This window comes from Nicotiana tomentosiformis, chromosome 2 (assembly GCF_000390325.3).
Source record: "Nicotiana tomentosiformis chromosome 2, ASM39032v3, whole genome shotgun sequence".
Lineage (NCBI taxonomy): Eukaryota > Viridiplantae > Streptophyta > Magnoliopsida > Solanales > Solanaceae > Nicotiana > Nicotiana tomentosiformis.
In genome coordinates this window covers 16,620,609-16,640,046 of record NC_090813.1, presented here as the reverse complement: position 1 = coordinate 16,640,046, position 19,438 = coordinate 16,620,609, and the positions used below count along the sequence as shown (strand labels likewise).

The 19,438-nt window shown below is 35.6% G+C and overlaps 2 protein-coding genes across 2 annotated transcripts; both read right to left on the bottom strand.

Moving 5' to 3' along the window:
• Positions 1–7,791: 7,791 nt before the first annotated feature.
• On the bottom strand, positions 7,792–8,925 carry LOC138904402 (uncharacterized). The gene is made up of 2 exons (XM_070192903.1): positions 8,404–8,925; positions 7,792–8,292 (listed from the first exon to the last, which is right to left on the bottom strand). Exons 1-2 carry the CDS (start codon positions 8,923–8,925, stop codon positions 7,792–7,794), a joined length of 1,023 nt encoding a protein of 340 aa, XP_070049004.1.
• Positions 8,926–10,296: 1,371 nt separating this feature from the next.
• LOC104094330 (uncharacterized) lies at positions 10,297–15,274 on the bottom strand. The gene is made up of 6 exons (XM_009600250.4): positions 14,947–15,274; positions 14,013–14,126; positions 13,859–13,936; positions 11,571–11,636; positions 11,354–11,419; positions 10,297–11,274 (listed from the first exon to the last, which is right to left on the bottom strand). Exons 1-6 carry the CDS (start codon positions 15,124–15,126, stop codon positions 10,465–10,467), a joined length of 1,314 nt encoding a protein of 437 aa, XP_009598545.2. The 5' UTR covers positions 15,127–15,274; the 3' UTR covers positions 10,297–10,464.
• Positions 15,275–19,438: the final 4,164 nt, after the last annotated feature.

The window sequence follows — 19,438 nt, the reverse complement described above, 5'->3', positions numbered from 1 at the left end:
CCCTACTAGCCACGCGTATCAAGCCACCCTTATCTCACCGCATGCGTTTCAACACCCAGACCTTATACCATCGCATGCGTATCAATATCATAATATATCATAATTTGCACCTTAATTGCCCAATATTTCAATTTTCCACAAAAAAATCAACAACAATATTTTTCAATGATAAAGAGCTCACGGCTCATGCCAGAATAATCCAAAAAAAAAAAATTTTACGAAAATATTCAAGAATAAATAATTCAGGAAAATAATATTTTAAATTTTTAATACGTTGCTTCAATATCAAATTTAAAAATGTCAAATAATTCATATTAATAATATTTAATTTAAAGAACATCAACCTTCAAATAATGCACAGTATAAAAGAAATCAAGTTTCAATTAAACAGGTAAAATAATTAGCAGGAAAAGGCAAACAAATTTAAAATATATATATATCATAGATCAATGATGAAGAATATAACAAGATAAAATAATTTAATAAATATGCAACAATGATTTACACAATTTAAAAATATAATCTTTCACATTTAGCCCGTGTACATACTTGTCACCTCGTGTACATGACTTTCAACACATTTTAATAATCACATTAATATCATTTTTAGGGGAAATTTCCTCCACACAAGGTTAGACAAGTCACTTACCTCGACTTGCTCCAATTTAATCAAGTATTATGTTTTTTCCTCGATTTTCTGACTCCGATCGACTCGTATCTAGTCATAATCAATTCGATACAGTCAACAAAAATTATAGTAATCAATTTCATAAGAAAATATTATATTTTTCAATAAAATTTAAAATTAGCTCAAAATTTGCCAGTGGAGCCCACATCAAGGAATCCGGCGAAAGTTACGAAATATGAACGCCCATTCAACCACAAGTCTAACCATACCAAAATGACTAAATTTCAATAACGATTCGACCCTCAAATCCACTTATCTATCCAAGAGGATTTTCAAATTTTTCCAACTTAAATCACCAATTAAACATTAAAAATCACGCTGGATTCGGGTAATCTAACCAAGATTGAGTTAAGAACACTTACCCCAATATTTTTCCTTGAAGATATATCAAAAATTGTCTCTGCTCAAGCTCCAAATTGTTAAAAATGGCGAATGGGACGAAACCCCCCTGATTGTATATCTTACAGATCTGTCCAGGGTGACCTCGATCATGGGGTCCGATCCTGGACCTCGATCATAGGAGTCCGATCATGGAGAGTCCGATTAAGAGGAGTCCGGTCATGGTTCTCGATCATGGGCCTCAGTCATGACCTTCGATCATGGCCCTCGACCCTGGGGCTCGATCACAGCCATCAATCCTGGCTATCGATCATGGCTTCGATCTTTATGGCCTTCGATCACTGGCCTTGGTCATAGCCCTCAATCCTGGGCCTTTGATCAGTGGCCTTCGATCACTGGCCTTCGAGCTTGTCTTCGATCACTGGATCTCGAGCCTGCCTTCGCTCCTCGGCTCGATTTCTGGGAGCTCGATTTCACAGCAGAAGAGAATTTGCAGCAGCTTTTGCAGCAGCTGTTTAAGTCCTATTTTGATCTGTTAACCATCCGAAACTCACCCGAGGCCCTCGGGACCTCAACCCAATACACCAACAAGTCCTAATACATTATACGAAATTATTTGAAACCTCAAATCACAACAAACAACGCTAAAATCACGAATCACACATAGGTTCAAGCCTAATGAACTTTGGAACTTTCAATTTCTACAAACAACACCGGAACCTATCAAATCAAGTCCGATTGACCTCAAATTTTACACGCAAGTCATAAATGACATAACGGAGCTATAAAAAAATTTAGAATCGGATATCGACCCCGATATCAAAAAGTCGACCCCTCGGTCAAATTTCCCAAAAATTTAACTTTTGACATTTCAAGCCTAATTCCACTACGGACTTCCAAATAAAATTCTGATCATGCTCCTAAGTCCAAACTCACCATACAGAGCTGTTGGAATCATCAAAATTCTATTCCGGGGTCATTTGCATATAATTCGACATCCGATCACTATTTGAACTTAAATTTTAAATTTTTTATCAAAATTCCATATCTCGAGTTAGGGACCTCGGAATTTGATTTCGGGCATACGCCCAAGTCCCAATTCAAGATACGGACCTACCGGAACTGTCAAAATACCGATTCGAGTCCGTTTACTCAAAATATTGACCAAAGTCAACTAAGTTGTGTTTTAAATATCTAATTCATATTTTAATCCATTTTTCACCTGAGAACTTTCCGAAAAATTTTTACGGACTGCACACGCAAGTCGAGTTATGGTAAATAGTGCTTAGATCACATAATTAATCATTAAATTTAAAGATGACATTTTGGATCATCATCATAAGTCATAACACGTGCCTTAGAATAAGGAACATATATGACATATAAATAGGCGTTTGTATATAAATTTTGTTGAAAATTAAAAAAAAATTAAAATTATGTTAAGAAATATTTTTTGGTAGTCAATATTATGTTTGAACACACATTTTACTTGAAAAAAGTTAAAGTATTGTAAATGGAAGAAAAAAATTCACTCAAAAACTGGTCCGAACCAATTTTTGGAACTTGAAAATATTTCTTCAGAAATTTTTTTAAAACTAATCAAATTTTATAGACAAATAACTTTTTCAATTTTTTTTAAAAGTAAAACAATCTATATCCAAACGGGAGCTTCTTCTATCTTAATAGTATTTTTTTTTATGAGGAACACAGAGATGGTACATGCTAAAAATTCAAGAGAAATTTAATTTAAGCAAACCACAATAGAGATCATATATGGTATTTTTAAGACCTTTTGGAATATGAATATATTTATTTTCTTTTTACTTTTGGAAGTTGTCTGTACGCAATCAGAGCTCCCCACTGTTTTTTCTTTCTTTCAAGAATCATAAGAAGCTTTCATCATAAGTATCAGAATCAACCCTCGTGTGAAAGCACTGAAAACTTTGTTTTTGTTCCAAGGGGTGCATCGTGTTCATAAAGCAAAAATATGCAAAAAAACTAAGAATATGCTGTAATATTCATAAATAATATTTAAAAACTCATAATTTTGTACAAATTTAATGAACTTCCAACTTGCATCAAGTACGGGTACAGAATTATTTTATTAATTTGCTGATCAATCGTCCTTAATTAAGTCGAATGGCCAATCAATAAAGATTGACCATCGTGTATTGATAGTACATATAGTTGTATGGTCATGGAATTAATTTATAAGGACATTATGTTATATACTATTAACTGTATGGTTTTGCTACAAACTTCCTTTTTAACAATCTGTATGATTTTGGTACAAACTTCCTTTTTAACAATCTTTTTCACATGATATGATTATAACCTTGGTTAGAATAAGGTGAATATTTCTTTTTTCAACTATAACGTACGACATTAATTAAAACATTTGCTGGATAGGCTTATTTACCGGAAAGAATATATTCCGGTTTAAATCAACATTTTCCCGTAGCACTAAGATAATTAATGCATGAATCACCTTACAAATATAACACACTGGTAGCAACAATTAAATCGTCTATCTAATATTTTTTGACATGTGTCCAATGGAAAAGATTGTTATTATTCTGTATTTGTAAAATAATTCTGGAGAAGATAAAATAACATATAAACAGAAATGTAAAAGAAACAGAATTTAATCAGAGCCCACTGAATTCAAAGTGTTTCCTTAAGGAATTTAATCCCCTCCTAGTACCCAAGGTTGTGGATTATTTCCTCCCAGGATAGAACGAATTACACACTGGTGTAGCGATACTTCAAACCCCAGTGTTTCAGCGAACACAAAGATCGGTAGCAAATCACACTTACTGTTGCTTTCTTTGTAGTTAAAACAATGCAGAAGAAAGGAGGAGAAGTCAGAAATTCGTATGGAAAATCTGAGAGAATGGACTGGTATTTATAGCCAATGTTGAGCTCAAACTGAAGAGGTGCAACTCTTCAAAACTGAAGAGGTGCAACTCTTCAGAAGGGCTGTTTGTATAAAACGGTCATAAATTAAATGGCTTTACAAAAAACAAAAGACATATACTATTCCGTTGGATTTAATATTAATTTTTCGTTTAAAAAAATAGATATTTAATAACATTTCTGTTAATATTTACTACTAACAATTAAATTTGGTCCAAATCCGAAGCCGAAAACGAGCCGAGCCGAGCGAGCGACGACGACGGCGGTGCAAGGCTTGCCTTCTTCTTAACTCTTTAAGAGCTAGAAGAAGTGCAATTGTATATATACCCATCAAAACCTTTTCCTCTTCCAATATGTGACAATGTCCCTTTGTCAAGGAGGGAAACTCAAATATTTTCAATTTCCCTCAATTTCCCATTCACCCTCTTTTAAGCTACATTTAAGCTTAAAACCCCAACAATCCCCCACATGAATGGGGAATGGCTATATCATGGAAATATGCACGAAAAACGGTGTGATTCGCAAGCAAGGATTAATTACATCTGGATAAGTAGGTTTCCCTTCGAACTTTCCGTAGTGAACTTATGTCGGATATACTCGGTCAATCGGTAGATTTGATATCTTTGAACCGTCGAACTTTGGTGTATACCTAGACAACCATAAGTCACACAACCAACCCTTAACCGTCTTTGACTCTCATTGTTGTGTTCGTTTCAGTCATGAACACCGCCTGGTTTCATAAGGGCGTAGAGAATTGGCCTTATGAAATTCTCCTTGAAGCGGCTAACACTTCACATTTACATAGGTGATTCCTAAACGTGGCATCCCGTAGATACACTATTTGATATACCCCGTATCAAATTTAGAAATCATTAAAAAGCCTTAATGCTTTATCCTTGGTACTGAACATTGTCTCATCACGAGAATGGACCAAACTTTTAGTTGACAATGTTGAACCGTCATTAATGACTTTGTTTGATCTCCTTGAACCTAGATCTTAGGATCTCCAGTCTTCTAGGTAGAGTTATCGCCACAATGGCTTGTTTTCGGCCATAGTCCCATTCCCCTCGATGATTTCTCAACTACCTCTCTAGTTAGGCCTTTTGTAAGTGGATCTGACACATTATCGCTTGACTTTACATAGTCAATCGTGATAATTCCTCTAGAGAGTAATTGCCTAACGATTTTATGTGTTCATCGTATATGACGAGATTTACCGTTATACATCACGCTCCCAACCCTTCCAATTGCCGCTTGACTATCGCAATGTATGCATATTGGTGCCAATGTTTTGGGCCAAAATGGAATGTCTTCCAAGAAATTCCGAAGCCATTCAGCTTCTTCACCGACTTTATCTAAGGCTATGAACTCAGCCTCCATTGTAGAGCGGGCAATACAAGTTTGCTTGGACGACTTCCAAGATACCGCTCCTCCACAAATAATGAATACATATCCACTTGTGGACTTAGAATTAGTTGAACCGGTGATCCAATTTGCATCACAGTACCCCTTAATCACCGCAGGATATTTACTGTAGTGAAAAGCAAAGTCCTGGGTATGTTCTAGATATCCCAAAACTCGTTTCATTTCCATCCAATGAGATTGACCTGGATTGCTCATGTATCGACTCAATTTACTTATAGCACAAGCTATATCTGGTCGTGTACAATTCATGATATACATTAAGCATCCCAACACACGAGCATAATCCAATTGTGATATGCTTTGGCCTTTGTTCTTTGCTAATGCAAGATTCACGTTAATTGGAGTCTTTGCAACTTTAAACCCTAAGTGCTTGAATTTTTCAAGTACTATCTTAATATAATGAGATTGTGATAATGCCAAACCTTGAGGAGTCTTATTGATCTTAATCCCCAGAATTAAATCAGCAACTCCCAAGTCCTTCATATCAAACTTGCTAGTTAGCATACGCTTAGTCGCATTTATGTTGGCAATGACATTACTCATTATTAACATATCATCCACATACAAGCAAACAATGACTATGTGATTTGGAACATTTTTAATGTACACACATTTATCACATTCATTTATCTTAAAACCATTTGACAACATTGTTTGGTCAAATTTCGCATGCCATTGTTTGGGTGCTTGTTTTAATCCGTAAAGGGACTTAACAAGTCTACATACCTTCTTTTCTTTACCTGGAACCACAAACCCTTCAGGTTGTTCCATGTAGATTTCTTCCTCCAAATCTCCATTTAAGAAGGCCGTCTTAACGTCCGTTTGATGAATTTCAAGACCATAAACTGCTGCTAATGCTACTAACATTCGTATGGACGTAATTCTTGTAACTGGAGAGTATGTATCAAAATAATCAAGACCTTCTCGTTGTCTATACCCTTTGACTACAAGTCTTGCATTATATTTATCAATAGTGCCATCATCTTTTATTTTCCTCTTAAAAATTCATTTAGAACCCAAAGGTTTATTTTGAGGAAGATCAACCAATTCCCATGTATGATTGTTCAATATGGATTCTATTTCACTATTGACTGCCTCTTTCCAAAATAATGATTCCGAAGAAGAGATAGCCTCTTTAAATGTTCGAGACTCATTTTCCAATAAGAAAGTCACAAAATCTGATCCAAATGAAGGAAACGTTCTTTGACGTTTACTACGTCTTGGATCCTCCTGATTAAATGTACTTTCTTTTGTTTCTTCCCGAGGTCATTTAGATCCTTCACCAATCGACTCACATTCCTTTTTATACGGGTATATATTTTCAAAGAACTCAGCATTATTTGATTCTATAACCGTATTATTATGAATGTCGGAATTTTCTGATTTATGAACCATAAATCGATATGCTTTACTATTGGTCGCATATCCTATGAAAACACAATCAACGATTTTCGGTCCTATTTTTACTCTTTTGGGTTTAGGAACTTGCACTTTTGCCAAACACCCCCACACTTTAAAATAATTCAAGTTGAGCTTCCTTCCTTTCCATTTTTCATATGGAATGGATTGTGTTTTGCTTTGGGGTACTCGATTTAGTATCCGGTTAGCCGTAAGAACGGCTTCCCCCCACAAGTTCAGTGGCAAACCAGAACTTATCAACAATGCGTTTATAATCTCCTTTAATGAACGATTCTTTCTTTCCGCAATTCCATTGGATTGGGGCGTGTAAGGGACCGTTGTTTGATGAATTATTCCATATTCTAAACATATTTTTTCAAAAGGAGATTCATATTCACCATTACTTCTTATCATTTGATTTTCTTGTTAAGTTGCGTTTCAACTTCATTTTTGTATTGCCTGAATACATCTATTGCTTCATCTTTACTATTAAGTAAGTAAACATGGCAATATCGAGTACTGTCGCCAATAAAAGTTATGAAATACTTCTTTCCATCGCGAGATGGTATTGTCATGTCGCAAATATGTGTGAATTAAGTCTAAAGGATTTGAATTCCTTTCAACTCACTTATAAGGATGTTTAACATACTTAGATTCCACACATATTTGACATTTTGATTTGTCGCATTCAAACATAGGCAATACTTCCAAATTAATAATTTTTCGCAAGGTTTTATAATTGACATGACCCAAACGTATATGCCATAATTCATTTGACTCAAGTAAGTAAGAAGAAGCTGAAATTTTATTATTATTCTCAACAACCAATACATTCAGCTTGAAAAGGCCCTTAGTGAGGTAACCTTTTCCTACAAACATCTCATTTTTACTTATTGCAACCTTATCGGATACAAAAACACACATAAATCCGTTCTTAACAAGAAGTCCAGCAAAGACTAAGTTCTTTCTAATCTCAGAAACATGAAGGACGTTGTTCAAAGTCATCACCTTACAATAAGTCATTTTCATAAATATCTTTCCACATCCTTCAATTTTGGTAGTTGCAGAATTTCCCATAGAAAGCGTCTCTTCGGGATGTGTAGCAAACGCTTCCCTAACAACATAAACATGGCGAGTGACTCCAGAATCAATCCACCACTCCTTAGGATTTCCCACCATGTTGCATTCATAAAGCATAGCAAGTCATCGACATCTTCGTGCTTTTCAACCATGTTTGCTTGACCCTTCTTCTTGTCTTTCTTTGGAGCACGACAATCTGCATATCTGTGTCCAGCTTTTCCACAGTTGTAGCAATTTTCGTTGAACCGCTTCTTGCTTGGGTTGTTTTTCGGTCTATAAGCCTTCTTCCTCTTTCTATCCTCAACAATATTTGCTCCCATTATTGTTGAGTTTCCACGGCCTTTCTTTTCAGCAGCTTTGTTGTCCTCTTCGATTCTCAACCGAACAATGAGATCTTCAAGGGACAACTCATTGCGTTTGTGTTTCAAGTAGTTTTTGAAGTCCTTCTACAAATGAGGCAACTTCGCAATCATTGCTGCAACTTGGAATGCTTCATTGATGACAAGACCTTCATTATAAATTCTGTTAGTAGAAACAATATAATTAATACTTTCAACATTAGTATTAATTTGACTTATATCTTCAGCAAGGAGATCGTGAATAATCACTTGCAATTCCTGAACTTGGGTAATAACAGACTTGCTATCTACCATTTTATAGTTCAAATATTTAGCGGCAACGAATTTCTTTAACCCGACATCTTCCGTTTTGTATTTCCTTTCAAGCGCTATCCACAGTTGTTTTGACGTCTCTATATTACTATAGATGTTATACGGATCGTCCTCTAGTCCGCTAAGAATATAATTATTGCATAGAAAATCAGAATGCTTCCACGACTCAATCACGAGAAAGCGTTCATTTTCTGGAGTTTCGTCGGGTAGAACAGGAACATCTTCCTTAATGAACTTCTGCAGACTTAAAGTCGTCAAGTAGAAGAACATCTTCTGCTGCCACCGCTTGAAATCAATCCCGAAAAATTTTTCGAATTTTTCTGTCGGTGCCAGTGTCGGTGTTGTTCGGCTTGTCGATGCATTGGCAGTCACCATAGGAACAGTCCGATTCCCGTTTTCATTCGTCATTTCTGTAAAAGAATAACACAAACAAACGTTAAAATCACGTAGATTTTAATCTCCATTGGAGTAGAAAACAACACAGGTTTTAGTCTCCAGAAACAGTGAGTATAACACAAATACAAAAAATATTAAATTCCTTAAGCTTGTTATTATTCTGTATTTGTAAAATAATTCTGGAGAAGATAAAATAACATATTAACAGAAATGTAAAAGAAACAGAATTTAATCTGAGCCCACTGAATTCACATTGTTTCCTTAAGAAATTTAATTCCCTCCTAGTACCCAAGGTTGTGGATTATTTTCTCGCAGGATAGAACGAATTACACACTAGTGTAGCGATATCTCAAACCCCAATGTTTCGGCGAACACAAAGATCGGGTAGCAAATCACACTTACTGTTGCTTTCTTTGTAATTAAAACAATGCAGAAGAAAGGAGGAGAAGTCAGAAATTCGTATGGAAAATCTGAGAGAATGAACTGGTATTTATAGCCAATGTTGAGCTCAAACTGAAGAGGTGCAACTCTTCAGAAGGACTGTTTGTGTAAAACGGCCATAAATTATATGGCTTTTACAAAAAACGAAGGGCATATACTATTCCGTTGGATTTAATATTAATTTTCCGTTTAAAAAAAATAAATATTTAATAATATTTCTGTTAATATTTACTATTAACAAATAAATTTGGTCCAATATATTAATCAATCTATCATTTGATTAATTTGATTTGGTCTGAATCTGAATCTGAATCCGATAAGCCGAAGCTGAGCGACGACGACTTCGGCGCGAGGCTTGCCTTTTTCTTATCTCTTCTTATCTCTTCTTATCTCTTTGAGAGCTACCCATCAAAACCTTTTTCTCTTCCAATATGGGACAATGTCCCTTTGTCAAGGAGGGAAACTCAAATATTTTTAATTTCCTCCATTTCTCATTCACCCTCTTTTAAGTTACATTTAAGCTTAAAAACCCAATAAAGATATCATGTGCAAATCTTCAAATCTTATATCTTATGCAAAATAGAAATTTTGTATATGGAAAAAGATTGTGTGCATACTTTTAGAATTATTATTATAAGTAACCTTAAAAAATCTATATTGCTATTATAGATAGGTACTTTTACAAAGAACATTCTGCTATAAGCATGATTGTTGTTATTACAGATAAAAAGTTGTTATAGAGAGGTAAAATATAACTTAAAAGATCGGTTCTGACGAAAATTTAGCTTTTATAGTGAATGACTGTTATATAGCGATGTTATCGAGAGAGATGTGATTGTATAGTCTCGACAATTTCAATGGTTTAGCCCCAAAAGACATACACCAAACAGATGCTAAAGAGAATATGGGGAAAAAGAAGAAGAACTCAAAACCAAAATCATGTGGAGAAAAGTATACTTGAGCTCGGTCCACTCTGTGGCTCAGCAATTATTTATTATCATCACCACCTCATACAGAAGTAAATCTCCTATGGTAAAAAACATAGTAATTTGATCTCTAGTAATTTATTCTCTCTTTTCTGCTAATCTCATGCCTTAGAACCTTACCTGTTTAATGGAACTGATAATAACACTGGCTTTTTAGTTTCATAAGCTCCTTCCTCTTCCTACGGGCCTTTGCTGCTATATATAATGGCATCTGCAGACGCGTTGCTTGATACATTTTAGGGGAGGCACCGGCTACATGCCCACCAGCAGAAGAAGTAACTTTGACATCAGGAGTGGTGTTATCTTGTTGAGGGCTGTTACGTATACTTTGTCTAGTAATAACCGGTCGTACGAAAGGACTTGAATTGGCAGTCACCTGGAGCATCTCTTTAGACCGAAGCCCTAATAGCTGCCCACTTCCTTCATTTAGTAGATAACCACTGTCAGCTTCGCGAAGGATGTCTCTATGAATAGTATTTATTGAGTCAGTAGTTTCTGTTTCAACTTTCAGAGGAGTTGCTGTTAGGTGGTTCTCCATGTTGACCGTGGTTCTTGGGTTTGAAGTACTACATTCATGAACTACAGAAGTCTCGTGTTGCTCATTATGATTTGAGGACGGTGGATAAAATGGATTACTTTCGGCATGGAATGGGAACGGAAGTATATATAATGGCTTATTCATCATCATGTGACTTTCTAGTTGGTCAGACCGTTTAAATTCTCCAAGAGGTTTAGGCAGCTCTTGTGTAAAACCATAAATACTTTGAGAACCACTTTGTAAAGGTTGAAAGACCGTAGACCAAAAGAACGGCGTTGCCTGAGTTTGGTTATGGAGGAAAGTTGGAAATGTAGTCCAAGTACTAGGAGTTTCCACAGGTGTCAACTTAGACTCATCGTATGTTTCTTGTACTTCCGCCTTAACTATTTTAGCCATCTGCAAATTAACCAATCATGTAATGTGTTCTGTAAATATGTAATTCAAAGTCAGTAATCTCAATATTGAACTATATTACCTGCGTTTTTAAGCTACTATTTTTGTTCCTCAAAGAACTATACTCCGCAGCAGCAAGCTCCTTATTCTATTTCGTCAAAAATGTCACCAAGCAGGAAATGACTATGGCAGAGATAATGATCCTAAAGTAACTTTGTGCATTGGACTAAGTTACTCCCAAAGTTAGGGAACTTATTCCGAATGGAAGAGTAACATATGAGCAAAGATATTCCACATACCTTCTTCAAATTTTCGTTCTCCAATGCAAGATCTGCTGCTTTTCTTGTCAATTCCTCTTGCATGGCCTAGGAAAAACAATTAGACTTTGACATGCTATGATCTGTTAGCCACGATTTGGTTAGTTGTCCGAGGAACAGAAAAAATGTAGAAGCCATTGGAATACGAAAATTCTATGAAGATCTATTGAACCATATAAAGACTTGTCATTCCTTTTAAGCTGATGACTTTGTTGGAAGACAAGTGGCTAGGGTACAAATGCAAGTTAAATTTGCAAGTCTCAATTGCCGCAAAAGCACAGCACACCTTAACTGCGTAGACACATTTTATTGGGATGTCCTGTTCGCAACAGTTTCCAAATAAATTACCCTCTATTCCAAACAATTACAGAAAAAGAAAAGAATTAAAAAACATGTGTTGTTCTGTTGTAAGGAGAGTTCTTAAATCAACCAGAGCACCAACTTCAATAGTTCACCAACAGCCTCAGTTAGTTTTTCATGAAATTATTCTGCGAGTGTAGGCATTAGAGTGTTACTGGAAAAGGGTCGACTCTAAAGTTGTAGTTGATCAGTAAATGCATTAACTTTCTTCTTGCTTAGTAGAATACTAGTTTGCACCAGATGAGAACCACAGTTTGCATGGAAAAATCAAGTCTTTAAATATCAATCATGGAGGACAATTTAGAAATCTGATCCAATTGCCTTTTAGCATCAATTGCCAAGTCCAGACCAACCTTCATGCGGTTTTCCAAACAACAAGATTTGGTCAATTCTTGCTTAAGAACGAATTCAAGAAGCGATATTCCTACAAAAGATTCGCTGTTCTCTTTCTCACAACTTGGGACCTTATATTTTTGTTCTAGGCAGTTCCAGCTTTGTGACTACAGCAGTGAGAAACAAGACGAAAGCACTGTTCTGGTCCAGCATTTTGTTACTACTCCTTCAAAATGCATATTCTTACTTTGACTTGGCAAAATCATCACAGATTCAGCAGAATATGTAGCGGGTAATATTTAGTGGAAACTTCAGGGCCATATAATATCTTTTTATTTAGAAATAGCAGAGGAAAATTACTGTATTGACAAGAGTGGGTTAGATGCGGCTTCTTAGATTACATGGTAAATCTTAACTTTTCAAGAAAATGGATATTATAGACGCATAAAAACAAGGGAAAGCTGGAAGCTGCCTTAATCATTGTTCAAGAATAATTCTTCAAAGAAGGTGAAGACACAAGTTTTCAAATGTTCCCCTAACAAACTCGGAGCATCAAAACAGACAACAGAGCAGGACCAAAAAACTTTCTTCATAAAACTTTTAGGTGAAAATTCCGCAAGCATTAGAATATCGACAAACATAACCTTGATACCTTTGCCTAATCCAATGAATTTACAAATTTTAGATTCAGATTTTCAATTTGACTTCAAATGGAATTATGAAATTGAAAGCCTTACAGCACCCACAAATAAATAAGTTTGTGCTCTCATGCAAGACTCAAATGCACCTAAACTTAGAAATTAAAAAGAGTTTGGGAGCTGGGATCCGAAGAGGAAATAGTATTGAGATGTATTCTATTCCTTAGAAGGAGGTGACTCACTTCTCTTTCCATTTGATATGTTGTGAAGAGGATATCCCAGAGTAGGAAAATGTTATCTTGTGGACTACCTTGGGGAAAATGCGGCTAAATTGAACGGGAGACACAATAATCTAGTCAGTTAATATTAGCTACAAGATGAATATGATGACAATTATGCAAAACGTTTAGGTGACACCAAGAAAGAAAAGAAAGAATTCCTTGTTAATTGAAATGCTTATTATTTTAATGAAACCGAAATAGCTACTTCCACTTGAGAAAACAAAGACATCTTTGGAAAAGGAGAATAGATATTCCTACTTAGCCGGCAATGGTATGTGTTAATCTAAAACTAGCGAAATGGCCTTAATTACAAAGAAAACACCATGGACAACAAGGACTAAACCTTTTTAAGGAGAAATCCTTTCGACACTCTCCAGGAGACTTTACTTCCCAAAGCATTCATGATGAACATAAACCAGTGCATGCAACACAGCGACAGAGATATAAACAAAGTACTGGTCCAACCAAAAATAATGAATACAAGCAAGTCAAAAGTCAAGTTAGAAAAGAGACACCAAATATGTAGCGTTCGACCACACAGGTTCTGCTAGAGAGGCAATTCCTATGAGGAAAAGCACATTATATTGATATATAACTGGTCCAGAACAGCTGCGAGTTATACTGGTGTTCCTGACGAAAATAGCTCAGATGAGCAAACCTGTCTTCGGCGAATTGTCTGCCTGGCAGATTCTCTATTTGCAAATACACGGCGCAGCCTCCGTCCTTCCTTCTCCGCCTGAGAAAACAGTTGCTATGATAAGAAAGTAGGAACATCTAAGGAATAAGGATAAGAGATTGTAATTTTTCAGCACCTCAGTCAAATCCTGCCTCGATTTGCCGCTGGTAACTGGTGGATTATTTGAAGCACATAGAAGACTCGTATCGAGTTCAGATTCATCCTCAGACCGAATGGCTATTTCTTGCTCCTGTATAAACAAGGGCATCGTTGAAGTCCGCCAAAAGAACAGAATTGCAAAAGATATGTAATAGTCTACAATGCCCATAAATGCTATTTGGAACATAGGAAAATACTCAGAGTGTACGTCCTAAAAAAGCTAACATGACAAAGAAACTAATCATCTCAACAAAGTTAGAGTGTAGTAATTTTGATCTAGACATACAAAAATATGTTGCATCAGGATCAGAGAGTAGCCCCCCATCCCTTTTGTCCCCTCTCTTGATAATCCTAAGTCAGTTTACTCAACTTGTCCATAATAATTACTTTATCTGGTAGCCAATAAACTAATTATTGATGACCTATGTTAATTCAGAATAGGGAATCACACTAAAGATAAGTATAGCAGCCATAATTACATGTGTTGAGAACTCTTAAGTAACTACTGAGCTTGGAAGTTGAAGCAAACTAATTGGCAATGCTTCCAAGTTATTGAGAAAAGACCCAAGTTTGTCCCAAAATTGCTCAATTTTGTCTTCTGATAGACTTTTTGTCAATTCATACCTTGCCTTAGTAAATTATCTCGTATTTGTCCTTATCGTTAACAGAGTCCCAACGTGAAATGGGCAGACTCCACATGTCCAAATTCATTCGGAAGAAATGTCTATATCTACTTTCCCTAAAGGCGAATTAATAAGCGTTTAACTGAGGGTAAAGTTGCTTAATTTCAAATAATATTGAGGTAAATTTGACCGTTTTCTCCCTAAGTTATAGTATAATACGTTAGCATTGTACATTATAGTTCTAGTAAAACTGGATGTAACATATTACTCATTCATAAATACACATACTGTTGAATATAAGCCAGCTACATCCCGGGCGTCCATGTAGAGTTGAACGTCACCAGTCACCGGATGCGACAAACAAGCCAACGCCTCCGCCGCTTCCCACTCATATTCCACCAGTTCATCATCGGAAAACCTACCGTCCGCCGCGCACGGCGTCGTTTTGTGCATCTCTTCGTACTCCATATATGTATACAAACTAAATATCGGGTGGTAATTAGGTAAAGAGTGAGAGTACTTAGCTTAGTGAGTACTGAGGAGGAAGCAAAAAGAAACAGAGGAGGAGGGAGGACACGTGTCATGCCAGATAACCGTGACACAACTTCTAAGATTGATAGACATGTATCTGTAAGCGCCAAGTGTTGTTAAATAGACGCACGTAAACTTGTGAGTGGACGTGCCTGAAGCTGGTCTGTCGTAGAAACTAACACGACTTGGGGTGTGTTTGGTTGGAAGGAAAATGTTTTCCCAGAAAATGAGTAGGTTTATCACTTATTTTCTCTTATTTGGTTGGTGAGTGAAAAATATTTTTCGAAAAATATTTTTTAATATTTGATTAGAGAGTAGAAAATATTTTTTTAGGAAAATATTTTTTTATGTTATTCTCCTCACCCCCTTTCCCCCAAATCCTCATGTTTCCTTGCTCTCTCCCCCTCCAAATACCCAACGTTTTCAAGACTCTATTTTCCTCAACAATTTAATTATTCTTCTAAAAATTTAGACAAACTCAAAAGAACTAATGTGCTGCTTTAATTTTTTACGCAAAACAACATTGAAATTTATGATCCATAACTATAAAAAAAAATACTCTTTTTTTGGTCAAAAAAGAAAGTACTTTTTCTAAAACATAAAAATAAAGTAATCATTTTATTAAAATAAATAAAAATATTTTTTCTACATTATGCAAAGAAAATATTCATTTTCAAAGAAAATATTCATTTTGTTGAAACGAAAGAAAATATTTTTTCTACATCATGAAAAGAAAGTCTTTTTTTTGTTAAAATAAAAAAATATTTTTTTATATCATGAAAAAAATGCTCATTTATTGAAATAAAAATTTATCTATAACATGAAAAGAAAGTACTATTAATAATATTTTTATTTAGGATGGGGTTGGGGGCGAGGGTGGGGCGGAGGGTTGGGGTGGGTAGGGTGGGATGAGGGTGAGGTGGGTTGGTGGAGATGGGAAATAGGGTGAGGAAGATTGAAAAAGAGTTTTGGAAAATATTTTTCCTTCTCTTGATAGGAAAAATATTTTCCTCCATTTGAAGAAAAATGAGTTCATGAGGAAAATATTTTTTAAAACATTAAAGTCAATCAAACATGAGAAAATTAAAAAATATTTTTCGAAAAATATTTTGATTCGTACCAAACACAACCTTGGTATAAACCGAATGTGAATAAAGTATTTTCCTTTTTCATAAATGAAAAGCTTAAGAGTATAACATAATGAGAACATCATTCATTTTGCCATATTTTTAATCATAAAAATCTTTTTATGCTTAATAAACACATGAAATAGTGAAATCAGGGGGAAAATAGTCAAAGAGGTGCAGATATGAAACTGCATGCCCGTCTTCCCGTTAAAAAGGCTAAATACATATAAAAACTCATTGAAATTGCTTTATTTTTTATTTTGGCATTCTATCTAAATCTTGTTCCATTTTAGTCCTCCAACTCTATTTCTTATGTTTTATTTTAACACAAAAACTTTTATCGGACGTAAAAATGCAGCGCGTATACATACTTGCTTGGCCAAATACATAGACAACCCATTGAACTTGGCTCCATTTTTTATTTTGGCACTCTATCTCAACCTTGTTCAATTTTAGCCCTCCAACTCTATTTCTTATGTTTCATTTTAACACAAAAACTTTTATCGGACGTAAAAATATTTTTTTTACTTCTTTTTTTTTTTTTTTTGTAAGAGACCTCAATTGCCGCAAAAGCACAGCACACCTTAACTGCGTAGACACATTTTATTGGGATGTCCTGGTCGCAACAGTTTCCAAATCAATTACCCTCTATTCCAAATAATTACAGAAAAAGAAAAGAATTAAAAAACATGTGTTGTTCTGTTGTAAGGAGAGTTCTTAAATCAACCAGAGCACCAACTTCAATAGTTCACCAACAGCCTCAGTTAGTTTTTCATGAAATTATTCTGCGAGTGTAGGCATTAGAGTGTTACTGGAAAAGGATCGACTCTAAAGTTGTAGTTGATCAGTAAATGCATTAACTTTCTTCTTGCTTAGTAGAATACTAGTTTGCACCAGATGAGAACCACAGTTTGCATGAAAAAATCAAGTCTTTAAATATCAATCATGGAGGACAATTTAGAAATCTGATCCAATTGCCTTTTAGCATCAATTGTCAAGTCCAGACCAACCTTCATGCGGTTTTCCAAACAACAAGATTTGGTCAATTCTTGCTTAAGAACGAATTCAAGAAGCGATATTCCTACAAAAGATTCGCTGTTCTCTTTCTCACAACTTGGGACCTTATATTTTTGTTCTAGGCAGTTCCAGCTTTATGACTACAGCAGTGAGAAACAAGACGGAAGCACTGTTCTGATCCAGCATTTTGTTACTACTCCTTCAAAATGCATATTCTTACTTTGACTTGGCAAAATCATCACAGATTCAGCAGAATATGTAGCGGGTAATATTAAGTGGAAACTTCAGGGCCATATAATATCTTTTTATTTAGAAATAGCAGAGGAAAATTACTGTATTGACAAGAGTGGGTTAGATGCGGCTTCTTAGATTACATGGTAAATCTTAACTTTTCAAGAAAATGGATATTATAGACGCATAAAAACAAGGGAAAGCTGGAAGCTGCCTTAATCATTGTTCAAGAATAATTCTTCAAAGAAGGTGAAGACACAAGTTTTCAAATGTTCCCCTAACAAACTCGGAGCATCAAAACAGACAACAGAGCAGGACCAAAAAACTTTCTTCATAAAACTTTTAGGTGAAAATTCCGCAAGCATTAGAATATCGACAAACATAACCTTGATACCTTTGCCTAATCCAATGAATTTACAAATTTTAGATTCAGATTTTCAATTTGACTTCAAATGGAATTATGAAATTGAAAGCCTTACAGCACCCACAAATAAATAAGTTTGTGCTCTCATGCAAGACTCAAATGCACCTAAACTTAGAAATTAAAAAGAGTTTGGGAGCTGGGATCCGAAGAGGAAATAGTATTGAGATGTATTCTATTCCTTAGAAGGAGGTGACTCACTTCTCTTTCCATTTGATATGTTGTGAAGAGGATATCCCAGAGTAGGAAAATGTTATCTTGTGGACTACCTTAGGAAAAATGCGGCTAAATTGAACGGGAGACACAATAATCTAGTCAGTTAATATTAGCTACAAGATGAATATGATGACAATTATGCAAAACGTTTAGGTGACACCAAGAAAGAAAAGAAAGAATTCCTTGTTAATTGAAATGCTTATTATTTTAATGAAACCGAAATAGCTACTTCCACTTGAGAAAACAAAGACATCTTTGGAAAAGAAGAATAGATATTCCTACTTAGCCGGCAATGGTATGTGTTAATCTAAAACTAGCGAAATGGCCTTAATTACAAAGAAAACACCATGGACAACAAGGACTAAACCTTTTTAAGGAGAAATCCTTTCGACACTCTCCAGGAGACTTTACTTCCCAAAGCATTCATGATGAACATAAACCAGTGCATGCAACACAGCGACAGAGATATAAACAAAGTACTGGTCCAACCAAAAATAATGAATACAAGCAAGTCAAAAGTCAAGTTAGAAAAGAGACACCAAATATGTAGCGTTCGACCACACAGGTTCTGCTAGAGAGGCAATTCCTATGAGGAAAAGCACATTATATTGATATATAACTGGTCCAGAACAGCTGCGAGTTATACTGGTGTTCCTGACGAAAATAGCTCAGATGAGCAAACCTGTCTTCGGCGAATTGTCTGCCTGGCAGATTCTCTATTTGCAAATACACGGCGCAGCCTCCGTCCTTCCTTCTCCGCCTGAGAAAACAGTTGCTATGATAAGAAAGTAGGAACATCTAAGGAATAAGGATAAGAGATTGTAATTTTTCAGCACCTCAGTCAAATCCTGCCTCGATTTGCTGCTGGTAACTGGTGGATTATTTGAAGCACATAGAAGACTCGTATCGAGTTCAGATTCATCCTCAGACCGAATGGCTATTTCTTGCTCCTGTATAAACAAGGGCATCGTTGAAGTCCGCCAAAAGAACAGAATTGCAAAAGATATGTAATAGTCTACAATGCCCATAAATGCTATTTGGAACATAGGAAATAACTCAGAGTACAACGCACAGTCAACTATACAGTGACCAAGAAAGAGTTATTAGCCATTGTCTTCGCCGTGGAAAAGTTCAAGCTGTACCTCATGGGTGCCAAAGTGATTATGCACACCGATCAAGCGACGCTTCGTTATTTGATGAGTAAAAAGGACTCTAAGGCTAGGTTGATAAGATGGGT